The 14,858-nt window shown below is 48.6% G+C and overlaps 1 protein-coding gene across 6 annotated transcripts in view; it reads right to left on the reverse strand.

Annotated features, from left to right (window-relative positions):
- Positions 1-4,607: 4,607 nt before the first annotated feature.
- Positions 4,608-14,858, reverse strand: part of BRPF3 (bromodomain and PHD finger containing 3) — a 28,754-nt gene continuing 18,503 nt past the window's right edge. For all 6 annotated transcript variants that reach the window (XM_074893483.1, XM_074893487.1, XM_074893486.1 and 3 more), the window contains 4 exons: positions 13,180-13,277; positions 10,428-10,525; positions 8,190-8,344; positions 4,608-5,505 (listed from right to left, as the gene is read on the reverse strand). In XM_074893483.1, the coding sequence (XP_074749584.1) occupies positions 5,322-5,505; positions 8,190-8,344; positions 10,428-10,525; positions 13,180-13,277 (535 nt within the window). In that variant the 3' untranslated portion in view covers positions 4,608-5,321. The remainder of the gene's footprint in view (positions 5,506-8,189; positions 8,345-10,427; positions 10,526-13,179; positions 13,278-14,858) is intronic.

The following is a 14,858-nucleotide window of genomic DNA, read 5'->3' on the forward strand; positions in this document are numbered from 1 at the left end:
TGATTTTATATTTATAACGTGCACCCCTTGTTCCCCCCATCCTCTCCGCGCCTGGGAAGGTCGCCTGGGTGCTGCGGCGTTGGGCTTTGGACCCCTCCAGGGGACCATTTCAGAGCCACGAGTATTTCTGCCCCAGGGTGTTTTTGCAGTGTTGGATCTGCCAGGAAGAGGTGTGATAGAAATACATATCTCAAGGCTTCTCCTTCAAAGAGGATTTGGGTTTGGCAAGGCGATGGGAGCTCCCAGCAGGAAGCAGGGGAGAGCTGTGTCAAGGAAAAACAGGGTATCGGGGCTCGTCGGCTGCTGGCACGTGCCCCTCCGAGCGCTGCGGGACTCTCCGGGGAGGAACGACCCCGGATCCAGCACTGGCTGCCCCCGGCGCCCCCCGGCCCTGCGGACGCATCCTTCCGGACCGTGCTGGCCTCGTCGCCGCCTGCTTTTAAATCAAACCAATGGTGAATGTTTTAACGGGCTGTTGAATTCCCGTGGGCAGGCGCCGTCCACGGGGGTGCCAAGGGCTGGATGTGGGAGGGCCGGGGGCGGGACAGATGGCTCCAGGTCCCCCCGGGGCTCTCCCGGCGCTCCCGCGGGGCGATGCAGGGGGTCTCGGCAGGGTGTGGAGGTTCCTCGTCCCTCTGCTTTCTGTTGCTGTTCCCGGTGGGAAAAGACAGCGGGGCCGGGGCCAAGCATGTGAAAGGCAGAGCCTTGTTGCCAATAAAACTCCAAACAGTGTCTCAAGAAATCGCTTTCCTCACCTGGAATTGTTTTTCTCAGGCATTTGGATTTTTACTTTATTTCTGTGTGTGCCTTTCGTTGTTTTCTCCAAGAGACAGACCTGGTGGGCCTTAGTTTAACATGAATTAAAAAAAAAAAAAAAAGGAAAAAAAGCAACAAAACCAGTAACGGAACTGTGTGGTGTGGCAAGTGTGTGCAGTAGGGTTGGGGGTGGTGAGTCCTTGTTTGGCCTCGTGAGGGCCTTCGGGCATGTCACCGACACACCCCCACACCCCCACACCCCCACCCCTTGTGCCTCAGTTTCTCCACCTGTAAAATGGGAAGGTTCTCCTCTGTATTTTCAGTGGTGGTGTCTGAGTTTGCTGGGTCAGAGCAGCTTATGGGAGGACAAACCTTTAACCCCCCAGTCACTTTCTATCCCCTGTTCATTACTTTTAGAGTTCAATCAAGTGGAACAAATATAATTACTTCTGGATGAGTCTAATCACCTGCGTTTGTTGCCCAGGCTTTGTTACAATTGATTGCCAAGCTCTGGCTCTCCAGCTCCTTCCCCTGGGTCCCACCGTGGCTGCGCAGCCCGTGTCCCCATCCAGGGTTTGTGTCCTGTCACCCCCGTGTCCCCAGCGCCCATCTGGGCCCCTGACACCTCTCCTGGGCTCTGGAGGGGGGAGAGAACAGCCATTGCATGGTGGCACCAAGCAAACCCCGCTCCCTGCCCGGGCTCGTCCCGCCATGGGGACAGTCATGGGGCAAGTGCCGGGGGGCTCGCAGGGGAGTTGAGGTGTGGGGAGGGTGGCTGGAGGGGTCACCAGGCTCCCGTTCACCCCATGGGCTCCCTTTGCCTGGGCAGGGTCCCCCAGAGCCACCACACTGATGAAGAGGAGGAGGAAGAAGCCACTGGGGTCCCAGTTTCCAGCTCTGACTCCCCCCCTGCCCCGCCTCGCCCTCCCCACTCATCTGCGGATCCTGAATGTTGCAGCAGTTGAGTTCTCCTCCCCTTGATCAAAATCTGGTGGCCTTCAGCATCATCCCAACAGCGGATAGAGAGCCGTGTCCTTGCCCTGCCAGCGCGCTGAGCCACGGGATCTTCTTGTTTTCATTCATCTTGTTTCTTCTTTCTTTGCGACTTGAAAAGAAACATGGAGAAACGGATGGGGCAAGGCTGGTGGCTGCACCTGAAGCAGACGACACCAAGCAAGTGTGTCGTCACACTTTCACATTATGCACCATATAATGAAGGGGAAATTAAACTCCACTAGAAAGTTTTGCTTGCAGAACTGCAAATTAATTACTGGTTTCAGGCAAAGGTGCTGCCAGCAGCAGCCCCGGGAGATGCTGTCGCACCAGCTCTGGAGGGATCTCAGCAGCTCCCGCAGATGCTGCAACCAGGGACGGATCCAGGCAGGACAAACCCAGCTCTGCCAAAGGCAGAAGCATCTGAAAGGACAAACCTATTATGGGGAAAACAGAAATGTAATTACTCGGTATTTCGAAATCAGTTGGAGAAGTGGGTCAGGGACTGTGACAGCGCGGTGGCTGCTGGAGATTATCAGGAACTGGGGCTTTTCCTGGATCCAGCTGGGAGGCAGAGGAAGTGCTGGCAAGGCTGGGCAGGGAGGCGAGAGCCAGGCTGAGGCCTCAACTGCATCTGTCCCCTGCAGAATTTGGGGTGCTGAGGCAATGGGATGGGAGAAAGTAAAGGAGAAGTGTCCCCTGGCTCCTGCAGGTTTTGCATCACGGCGGTGGGTCTGTGCCTCTGGCCCCAGAAGGGCCTCGTGCCCGTGGCGGGGATGATACCGGCACCCTCGGAGAGCAGCAGCCTCCAGCAAAACCCAGGGGCTGCGGAGAGGGGCCGGGCAGCGAAGGGGTCCTGGTGGTGCACCCCGAACCTGCACAGGGAGGGAAAAGGCATCTTAGGGAGGAGAGACAATGCACCTGCTCAGGTGCAAAACCCTCCCCAGCCAGGAGCCAGGGACCGGCCCGGCTGCAGAGTGTGGCCCTGCCGGCTCCCGTCCCCATCTGCGGGCAAGTCCCATGCCCATGGGCCAGCACTGCAGGAGCCCCCAGGCCCACCAAGGGCCATCAGCATCGCCAGGAGTCGGGATTCAAGGCCCAGATTCCCAATTCCCATCCCTCTGGGGCTCTCAGCCATCCCCCGGCCAATGCACGGCGCCGGGTGGGATCCCATCCTGCAGCACCCAGATCTGTTACCCACCACCCTGGGAACAAACTCACCTCTGGGAGATGTTCAGGGCAAGCACAAGAAACCTCCACGTGTCCCTTCCCTACCACTGCTCTTTGCAACCACTTTATGCCTGCATCTGGGACAACTGGGATGAATAAAAACCATCACGGTAAGTCCTGCACCTCAGGACAACACTAGCAAGGACGGAGTCTTTTTTTTTTTTTTTTTTTTATACATTAGAACATTTATTTCTCAGAGAGAAAATATAGTCTCAGACAGTCAGATTATAGTAGGTAAAATTAGCATTTTTTTTTCTTTACAAGCATAGATTTTCTTATTACCTCTCTTATACCATCTGATATAAACAATTCTAGAAAGCAAATAAACTCACTTTCTACAATAAATAGAGCGATCTGTGCTTTACAGCAGACTGACAGTAACGTTTAGGTCCCGTAGCAACAGCAGGATATTAGCCAATTCAAATTCTAAAATGTCATTTAAAAAAACAAACAAAACAAAACCCAAAAAAACCCCCCAAATCCCAAGATCTTAAAACATATACACAGGTCACAAGTCCACAGCTGAGCTACCACCTGGAAAAGTGTATGTTCCTTTAAATAAATTACACTGTGTGCATATAAAAGACCCAGCAACACAACTGAGGACTTCAAGAATGGTGACAATAGGTCTAAATAATTTAGAACAATATTTTACAACTATATACACAACAATCCTTCCCTAGCCACACTCCATAGGCATTATTATTATTATTAATATTATTATTATTACAAAATCCTATGCCCCATCTCTATATGTTACAGGAATCTTCCTTAAAGTGTGGTTCCATGTCCCAATGTATAAGAAGTGGTATTTTAAAAAAGTAGACCAAGTAGAAATGGCAGTGATTACTCCCCACTATTCATTATTATTATTAATTATTATTTATTATTATTTTGACCCCACATTCTCTTCAATATGAAAAAGTTAAAATAATAAAAAAATATTGAGTTAAAAAGCGAAATGATGATATTCTCAATCTACAATCTTGCTCTGCACCTTTGGTTCTTAAAATGGGAAAGCAAAAAGGGATCCACAACAGAAGAGATCAGAGAAATCATAAAGTCCTTGGCTAATAGAAAAGGTTTTGTCATCAAGTTTCCAAACATCAGTTGCCCCCGTTTTTGCAATGCAAACCCCAAAAAACAGGGATTGTCTGCAGAGCTGGGTTTACTTGGGTTTTCATGGATGACAACGCTGGAGCCCCACACGCCAGGGAAAGGACACGCGTGTGCGGGAGAAGGCGAAAAGGCAAAATGGTCGTGTGCTCTAGTTAGCGCTTGGTTTCAACCCAAACCGAGCCAGAGGAAAACGTTAGAGAGACAGAAAAAAGGGAAGAAAGGAAGAGGAGCCTTACACCAAATGTGCATAAACCAACACAAAAGATGTATCTCCCTCCAACCCTGATCAACCTCAGTGCCTGCAAAGCTGCTCCAGCTCATTAGACACCTCCAAAATTAGTTTTGCTTCTTAAAAAAAGGAAGTTCTCTTTGCTTACACTCAGCACTGTACTAAACCATGATATGAAATGTTACTGGAACAAGCACAGTCACAGAAATCAGAATTTAAATGTGAAACTACCAAATAAATTTCTAGGACATACACACACACACACACAAAAAAAAAATCAGGTAATTTGCTTTTCATATTTAAAGCTCTGTGCATCTGTGCATGTAAGTGTGCAGCAGAGGGGAAGGTTACCAAAATATCTCAAGCTTTTCTAAATGCAATGAGGAATCCAACATGAGAACACTACGTACGTAGGCAGGAAAATCGTAACGCGAACTCCCAGCTACGATTTTTTTTTTTTTTTTTTTTTAAATGTGATGGGACAATCAATGTCATTTTAAAAAATGAAAAGGCCAATGACGGTTAGGGTAAATTTGGCACAAGAAAGTCCAGTTGGGATTTCCGTAAAGGATCCTGCTTCGGTGACAGTGGTGGTGGGTTCCCAGGAATTTCTCGGGGCTGGCTGAGGATTTAAAAACCCCGGTGGCAGGGGGGAGGCGGGGGCGAGGGAGGGTGCGTGAGGTCCGAACATCCGAGCGCTGCGCTCTGCTCGCTGCATCGCCTCACCTTGGCTCCCGTCACCTGGCAGCTTTCCCTAACTCCCTTACTCCCGGCCCTGTAGACTATACACTTCATCTCCTGCCAGCTCTTCAGCGAGACACATTCAGAAAGAAGCTGGACAGGCTTTTTTTTGGCACATTTCAGGGTACTTCGAGGAGCACTGACAGCTGCTGGGAACGGCATCCCCCGGCCAGTCAGCGCACGGGACGGTCCGCTCTGCCGACGCAGCGAGCGCGGGGTCTGGAGGAAAAGGAGGACCAGCCACCCCGACCCCTTACAGATAATTGGAAGTAACGAAGGGATGATCTCCCCGCACGCGGCTCATGTGAATCATGGCTCGGTCGTACGCCACCTGCACAGACTTGCGGATGCTGGTTTTTCGTCCTTCCATCATTTTTAACTTGTCCACTGTGTCGTCCACGCCGAGGGGATAGACTTTGTCACGTGGAAGCCACTGCCTGCAACAAAGGAGAGGGCAAAGCCCCATCACCGAGGGAATCAAGTGGGGAAATGGGGAAAGAAGAGCAAACACCTGGAGGCCTCTTGCCTTTGCAACGCTACGCCTGAGCAATCTGGAGGAGGTGACTGCTCGGACGTGCCTGGCTCTCGTACCCACTGCACGGCTGCTACAGGACAAGGAGTTTGTCCCAAAAGTTTCCAAGATGCAGCCAGGTACTCCAGCTCCTCAGGCATTCCCCACGTATCTCAGTCACCAGTTGTCATCTCCTCCTCAGGAGCAGCTACGTGTGATCTTTTTGCTTATAATTAACACCCCACAACGATGCTACAAATGTTTAAATGCTTGCGTTGGACATGGAAGAACCACCTGTAGCCAAGAAGCCTTCCTGCACGAGCACAGTCTTCTCTCTCCTCGGAGTCCTTACTCAAGGTTTTCAATGCTCCTTGGAGCTCCAGGGGAACCTTGGAAATTCCTCTGTTCCACAGAGCAGCCACCGCATGGTGAAAAGTAAGTTTTTATCCCCGAGAAAGCTCTGCCTTGTTCCAAGAGGCTGTAAGCATCAGGGTTTGGGTGGGTACAACTATCTGATTATCACCCAGAAATAGGCAACTTCCAGTAGACGTGTCCCAAACCCAGGTTGACCCCAACCAACTGATGACTTGAATTGCAAATGCCTTGTCTACAGTAAGCTTTTACTGTGCAGTCATTAGCCCGGGTTAACCAGCACACTCAGAAACATGCCATCCATCTTTCCTGGCAAAGTCCAGCCCCTGGGAGTCCAGCCTCAGGCACTGCCAGCACAGTTCAATGCATCTCCCAGCCAGCCAACATGGGCAACCCAGGGCAGCTCAGCTTAACTTCACCGCAAAGATAAGGGACCAGTTTCAGTCTTTCCGCAGCATCCTTGAAGTCAGCAGAATTTGGATTTGTCACTATAAGAGGTTTTTAGGACCTTCCTGAGATGCCTTAACTCCAGACAAACTGCAAACAAGGCTCTAAGTGGCCACTTAAGACACACAACATCCACCAGAGCTTGTCTCCAACAAAAGCAGGGCAAAGCCAAGGAAATGCTGATTTTTATTGGGAAGGTAGCTTCAATTACAAGTTTGGATTTAATTTTTCAAAATGGATGATTACAGCAACAGGAAGCACGGCACTGCCATCGCTCTTCCGCTAAAAAGCATCAGTGCCTCTTTGAAGAACATGCCCTGTATCGAGTGGTTCTGGTCATCAGGGCCAGTGAAACAATGCAGTGTACTAACACAAAGCCTCAGGGGTGCGTCCCTCGGCACCTCTTTTCTCCAGAGGACACAAATACTCATCAAGTGATGCGAACGTGATCCCAGCCTCAGATTTCCAAGAAGACAGCACATGCTTTTCCTCTGCCTGTCTTGCACCTTGCCTCCATCTCTTTAGACTGCATAAAACACTGCAGCAGCCCCAAAATGCAAGGAGAAACCCTCCCCCTTGCTGCTTTACCCCGCTGCGTGCTTGGCTCTGCTCTCTCCCCGTGATGCATCTTCCTTCCAGCTGCGACGCAGCCTCCGGGCAACATTCACCTCCTTCCTCCAGCCCCTTGCCCTTCCCAGATCTCGTGGTTCCCTGCTCTCCCAGGGACGCCAGCAAAGACCTTCCCCAGGAGACCGAGGAGGAGAAGTGCCCTCGAAGTAACACAAGGCTCCTTTTTAAACTTAGTACCTTACTTTATAGAGACAGCAGCAGCAGAAGCAAGCCCATTCTCTCCTCCATTCCCATGTGCACCCCAACGGCCCAGCATCCTCTTTCTCCTCTGGATCTGTGATCCCAGCTGCACACAGGTATTGTCTCCTGTGTGACAATTTATTTGCTTGGTTCATGTTCCCACGTAGCATTTTCTGGTTAAATAATCCAGTGGGTTCAGCGTGCAGCTGCCTGCCTCATTGCGGGGACTTACCTCTTCCAGCATAATTCTCCAATTTTACAAGTTTCCTGGTGTTCATACCCAGATTTCAAAGCCTTATTGTTTATTTTAAGGCACTTCGCTGCTTTGTGGTTTATTATATCTGGCTGGGTTATTGTTACCATGTGAGCATGGTCAGCCACCGATACTAAAATCAGCAGATTCAGCCTGTCTGAGACAGAACAATAAAAGGCCTTGAGATATTTCACTTGCCCTGAACCAGGTGCTTACACCTACGTTTTCTATCTTAAACAAATCCCTTGATTTGAAAACTGCAGGTACTCAGCATCTCCGAAAAATCAGGCAAGTCTAAATATGGAATAAACTCAGCATTTTGAAAATGTTACCCTGGAGATTTTTGGCAAATCTTTTGCGCAGCAGCAGAACTGGCTGCTCAGTCTGCTGGTGTTTTAAAGTCAAACGCTCTAATTTGCTGCAGATTTTGACTATTAAATTGGCTCTTCATGTGCCTCAGTATTTTTGTGGTGATGTGACTCCTGGGTGAAGGATGCTGGGCACCATGGAAGTGGAGCAGGCAGATGTTGTGCTCTTGGGCCAGGAAAAGCAGGCTGGCTTCCTTATTTAGACTCTTCTTGACTGCTGCATGTTTAAATTCTCCAATTTACATGGAACATCATCATCATCATAATCCTTGTACGCTCCCACATACCAAAGACCATGTTAAATCTTCCCTCTCTGCCACAGCACTCATGACAGGCCCCCGCCTGTCTGCACACACTCACCAGGTTCTCTTGTTGTCAAAGAAAAGGACGAGGAAGAGCTTTTCTCCTGCCTCCGTCTGCCTCTGCTCCCCCAACTTCAACACATCCATGGGTGGGACCGGGATGGGGACTCCATTGTGGAGCAAACCCTCACGTGGCATCTTGGGATCGATTATCTAGTGACACAGGGAAAGGATATTTAAGCACAAAACCCTTCAAGTACTGTAGAAAATGCATTTTTTTTTCTGTTCTTTCAGTCTATCCAAGCTAGACAATTAAAATCTACTTAGGATGGATAAGCAAAACTGCTTGTTTGTCTCAAGAACTTTCCTGTGCTCAAGGCTTCCCCTGTGGAAGGGAAGCCAGCCTGACCAAAAGCCAAGCACCTGATCTTAAAAAAGGGAAAGGATGTAAGTATGTGGTTCTGTGTGGACGTAGGTGCATTTACACTAATTGATAATTTAGTACAAACTCAGAATTGTTGTGTTCAGCAAAGGATTTCTCTCCCTCACTCCAAATTCATACAATAAATGTAACACCACTGCTGTACTCAGCAGGCAAAATGTGATTTTACAACAGCTCTGCTCTGGTGCAATTCATTTGACTTCAGCAGCATTGCTCAGATCTACACTGCTATCAGATCAGAATCCAGCCCAAGAGTTTGAGAGAGTCGACAAGCAGCGCCAGCTTTGTCAGGCAAGGGGAACGCAGACTACAGTCATTCTGGGGAGAAGTAACAACAGATGCATCGATTCTCCCCATATAAAGCAGAAATGTCAGCGTCCAACTTCTGTGCTATGTGATCACAGGAGAACAAAACAGCAAAGGGGGGATGCAATACTTGGTCTACTCTTCTTTGCCTCCTGATTTCACAGAATCAAGAATCATCCAGGTTGGAAAAGCCCTTGAAGATCCTCCAGTCCAACCATTAACCCCACACTGACCGTTCTCAGCTCCACCAGATCTCTCAGCACTTTGTCTCCTAAGGGCTTGAAAAAGCAGCTTGGCTTTGACACTGGCCAGCTGTAGGAATTTATTAAGACACTTTACAACTGCAACAGACTGCTACCAAAGAATTGCCTTTTTTGGGGGCAATCTCAGTGTTTAAAAGCTGTGCTAAAGCACAGTTTAACTTTGGCTGTAGCCACACAAAGATCTAAAAATGCTTTGGCTGGCCAACATGGCGAGCAGATCCATAGCTGTTCCCTTCTCTGGATGAGGGTCCCTCTTTTAGCAGAACCTGCCCTTTTTGATGGCATCCGTGTGCTCAGCCACGGCCAGGCATACACGCTGCGTCAGCTTACGCCCGGTTTCACAGTTTGGATGTAGAGACCTGTATAATTTCCACGATGACTACACTTGCTTTCACCCCCTACGATTTCTCAGCAGTCACAGGCGCTGGCTGTCTCAGCGATCCCAACCATAAAGGTACTTAAGGGGATGGCTGCAGCCACGCAGAAATTACATGGAGCAGAGATGGCAGGAAGAGCCACGTCTCAAGGGATATATTTAAAAGTAGCAGAAACAACAAAACACAGTCATCCCATCTCGTGTTCTTACATATATACTTACTTCAGCAATCTCTACTGATAACTTAACAAGTGCTTAAAAGCCTGCAGTGGTGCTGGCACTTCCTAGCAACAGCTGCGTGTCGTGTCTTGCCTTGGAACTGAATATGGTGCTCACTGAAGCCAGGTTTATGGATTTCATGTTAATAGTCAAGTATCCAAAACCAGAGAAATATTTAGGAAATATCATTCCAAGGACTAGGTGAAAACACATGCGGATAGTCTCATATTTGCATACCATATGCAATAAACATACGGTTGTTGCAAGAGGATATACACATCACAAGGCCAGTTGGGCACCTACATATGGAGTTGTACTCACTATATAGGAAAATATGTGGGCAGTTGGACACCCGTGGAACCCGGTGTCTGCCTTTATAAAATTTAGGTCTTCTCACGCCAATAATTCTGATTACTTTCCCCATAGCTGCAGAGTGAACAGGAGAGGAGAGGAAAGATCTCCTCCTATCCCTGGCACTGAGAGACCAATGTTTTATGAATCCTCTGCCATGCTCTGAAACAACGAGCACAGGGGAAATTAACTGTGCAAAGAGGAAAGAAAAAAAGAAAAAGCGCACGTTGCATGATTTTGGGCAGTTTTCCTTTTCTGCCTGGTTACGCTGCACGCTAGCAGGGTGTTCTGGGCTACCTCACTGCGGGTACAGGCTGCCAGAGAGCAAGAGGCACTTACCAAGGCGGGGTAGGAGGGATAGCCACGGCACTTGGCCCACACAAGCTCCAAGGGCTCCAGCTCAGCCTGACTCTCAAAGGACATCAGGAGAGTCCTGCCTAAGGGACAGAGGAGACATGGCTTAGGAGGGCGATTACTAGCCAGGGGGTTATGATAACCCAAGAAACCACACTGTCATCTCACCCAGCCGTGACGGCCTGCATTCTCTCAGTAGCAATCAGCTAAAACAGATGAACTGCTGTTGTACTTAAAACATACTAACAGTATTGCTGGTTTTATTTTTCAACCTATTTGCTTCTGCAGCAAGCAGAAAGCTGGAATTTCACCTCTTTTTTTATAACAAACCAGATCTTTGTCTTTTTATAACAAACCTATTGTTCAGCTATTTGTCACAGAAGAGCATACATTTAATCATTACTACGTGTACATATGCATGAATCCAAACCATTTCTCTTAACGGAGATCTAGAGCAAAATGGAAAGCCACTTATGATTTGTACCTATATGCATTGGGTATAAGTGATAAAAGGTGAGGCGATAAGACACACATCTCGTCTGCAGTAAGACTGTGATAAAATTTAAGGTGCAGTGAGATCCAGCCTGGCCACGGTGAACATCCAGCCTTCTTTATGCTCTGTCAGTACAGTCATGTTCTGCATCAAGATAAAGCCAGAGTCTCCTAAATCACGGGTGTAAGTCTATGCACACATGTAGCTTCAGATGAACTCTTCAATATGGAAATATTAATCAAATTCAGTTCTGAACAGCTGCTATATCACTGAAATCACATGGGTATACAAGAGATGAATTTGGTCCATTAGACTCCACCAAGCCAAATCCATCCTCAATGGAACTGATGAAGCTGTATCTGGGATTAATTTGGACCACTGTTCAGAGAGCTCCTTTTTATTCCTCCTAAATACAAATAGCTAGACTATTCTGATGCCATATAGTTTGGGGCTATTTGATCTCTGCAGGAAATGCCTGGTTCTAGTTGCAGAAGTCTATTAGCCATCATTTTTTTCAAACTTAAGTCAGAAGTATTGCAAAAGATCCATTCAAGACATGAATAAGTAATCTGCCAGCTTCTGATCCTGGAAAAGGAGTAATCTTCATTAATGTGAATTTTACAGCAAGTAGTGCTTGCTCTGGGGGGGAATGGTCAAACACTGGCTTTCCCAGAAGTCAGACTGAATCTAGAAAACGCTGAGTACAACCCAAATGAGCACCTTGCCAAGACGGATCTGATGTGCTTCTCCACTACTGCATTCCAGATGTATTCTTCCATTAATGAAATGATGTTCTAAAACCCAGAATTGTCCCACCGATTCTAATTCCCCCCGGTACCAGCCTCGCTCTCTGTAAGCTTATCTGCAAAGCAGACTGCTGAGCGCACGGGGTGCAGGGTAACAACGGTTCCCAGGGAGATGGGAGCTGTGCAGAAGGGCATAGGCATACCAGGGAGTGAAAGCTGAATTCTGATTTCAGCATAAACCTGCAATAACTCCATGGCTGACGCACCATAAGAAAGACAAGAATCTGGTCATGTGAGTGCTGGAAGATTGGTGTAGCGCCCTGGGGGTTCTGACAAAGACAACTTTGTTAAAAGACCTCGAAAGCAATGGTAGCAGTACAAGAGGGAACAGCTACGAAGCCATGTCCACAGAGACCCCTCTTGTAATTATGATTTACTGCTTTTATTGCAGCGTCATTAAAGAGAACTAGTCCCAAAACAGGAGAAGACAGTGCCAGGCACATCGCACACACCAGACCTACAGACCATACCCATCTGAGGAGAGTGCAGGGCACAGGCAACCAGCAAAAGTGAAAGCAGGAAAACCCTTTTATGCGATAACCTGAATTTCACAGAATCCCAGAATCATCCAGGTTGGAAAAGCCCTTGAAGCTCCTCCAGTTCAACCATGAACCTCACCCTGACCGTTCCCAACTCCACCAGATCCCTCAGCACTGGGTCAACCCGACTCTTCAACCCCTCCAGGGATGGGGACTCCCCCCCTGCCCTGGGCAGCCCATTCCAACGCCCAACAACCCCTTCTGCAAAGAAATCCTTCCTAAGAGCCAGTCTGACCCTGCCCTGGCGCAGCTTGAGGCCATTCCCTCTTGTCCTGGCGCTGGGTCCTTGGCTCAAGAGACTCCTCCCCCCTCTCTGCACCCTCCTTTCAGGGAGTTGCAGAGGGCCAGGAGGTCTCCCCTCAGCCTCCTCTTCTCCAGACTAAACCCCCCCAGTTCCCTCAGCCGCTCCCCATCAGACCTGTGCTCTAGACCCTGCACCAGCTCCGTTGCCCTTCTCTGGACACGCTCGAGTCATTCAATGGCCTTTTTGGAGTGAGGGGCCCAAAACTGAACCCACTCATCGAGGGGCGGCCTCACCAGTGCCGAGCACAGGGGTAAGATCCCTTCCCTGCCCCTGCTGGCCACCTATTGCTGATACAAGCCAGGATGCCATTGGCCTTTTTGGCCACCTGGGCACACTGCTGGCTCCTGTTCAGCCGGCTATCCATCAACCCCCCCAGGTCCCTCTCTGACTGGCAGCTTTCCAGCCACTCCTCCCCAGAATTTCTAACAAAGCAGGTAAGAAGGTGGGGCAGGTCAGCAGCCTGATGATACAACCTGGATGGTCCGTGCAGGATGGGTTCCTGGCAGGCACCGAGACCTGCTGCCCCTGGTTCAGACGGCATCAGCCCTGCGGCGCGCTGGGGCTGGAGCAGGTTGTGTGCTGCGGCCGTTCTCACCTGAGCTGCTGTACTCGGAGTCTCCGTTCACACCTTCCAAGAAGGGCACCCGAGAAAGAGCTGGCTTCCCTCGACTTCGCTTGGGAGGCATCAAACCACTGTTAGAATGATATGGAAAAGCAGGTGTTAGGCTGAAAACAAAGGCGAGTAAATGGATTCCTCAGCTCTGTTTAAAATACTGCAAAATTACTCTACTGGTGCACCCCTGACATGAAAAGAACACTGAATACTTGAGCAGAATTTCATCAAAACATCTCTTCTGGTGCAAGTACACCGGACATCACCCCAACTTTGCCACAAGCAATGAAAGGGGCCTAACAGAAACCAAGCTATGAACGTGAGGAAGAAACACAGCAAAGACTTCATGCTGGAGAGCACACAGGCAATTGGACTCTATCAGCCCATGTCCTGAACATCCTTTTACCTCACAGCTACAAACATTTCAGAAAATGCACTATCCCCACCTCAAGCAATCATATTTTTTCAGTTATTGTAATTTTTTTCTTTAATTTACCATTTTTCAATAAACCTCCCATTCTGAGTGAATTTGATACTCAAAAAGAAAGCATGGAGAAAAAGCAGAGCTGTTCCTAAATAGAATAATTGCACAAGTTATCCATGAGACATCAGCTTGGTTTAAATTCCTTGTTTTGTGGGTGTCACATAGCTCTAATGTAATTTTTGCTATGTCAATTGCTTGTGATTATTGTAATAAGCACTTACCTTGCACTTTTCACCTTCAATGTACTATAAAAACATCAACTAACAGGACCCCACGCTCCCCTGTGAATCCAGATTTGTCTCCCTCACTTACAGATGAGGAAATGGAGGCAAATACAGTGCAGCCATAAGGCCAAGATAATGGTTTGAAGGTGAGTTTCTGGCTCCTGGTCCTGTTCTGAGGGCATCCTCACCCCATGAAGGATTTCTGCTTGACTCAAGGGCCCTCATTTAAATGACACTACAACTACGCACGAATCCAGTTCTCTCCTTTTTGTTCCCTTTGATGCAGCTCCTCACTTTACAATAGTTTATTGCAGCAGCTTCTTGTGAGATCTGAACGGGGGTCATGGTAGTATCCAGCTTGCAGAAGAGGTAATGACTGAGCTGAAGATCTGGGCGCAGAGCCCAGAGAAGAGGGGAGAGATGAAGAAGTGGGTGGGTGTCCCGTCTCAGAGAAGAGCTGCAAGTCCTATGCCTCAAGGGGCTCAGCATGGGCTAAGAGAGATAATTTAATGGGGCACCACGTGCTTCCCTCGGGCTGCCCAGAACCTGACTGTTGAGGTGGGATGACTCTGCCACAGGGAAAAGCCCTCACACCAAAATTGCTCCCCCGAACCCAGGGCCTTGCCCCTTGTCATCAGCATGAAAGCCTCTGCAAACAGATTTATAATTGAAACACTAATCAAACCTTAGTTACAGCTGCAAAATTATACACCTCTTTCAACAGCTAACATTTAGGATCACTCTGCATAGCAGAGAGAAGTTTTCATTTGAAAAATGCTCCTGGGATTCAACCCTGCTGCAGAATAATTTGTTACACAGCTTTTAGTTTTAAACTGTAGCCTCAGTCCTGAGAACGGGTGTGCACGGGGAGCTTGACAATTTTAAGTGCCCAACTGACTTTGCAAGCTTGAGGACTGACTGAGCACATGCACTGGAAGGAAGCATAAAATGTC

The sequence above is a fragment of the Strix uralensis genome, chromosome 24 (genome assembly GCF_047716275.1).
Source record: "Strix uralensis isolate ZFMK-TIS-50842 chromosome 24, bStrUra1, whole genome shotgun sequence".
Taxonomy (NCBI): Eukaryota; Metazoa; Chordata; class Aves; order Strigiformes; family Strigidae; genus Strix; species Strix uralensis.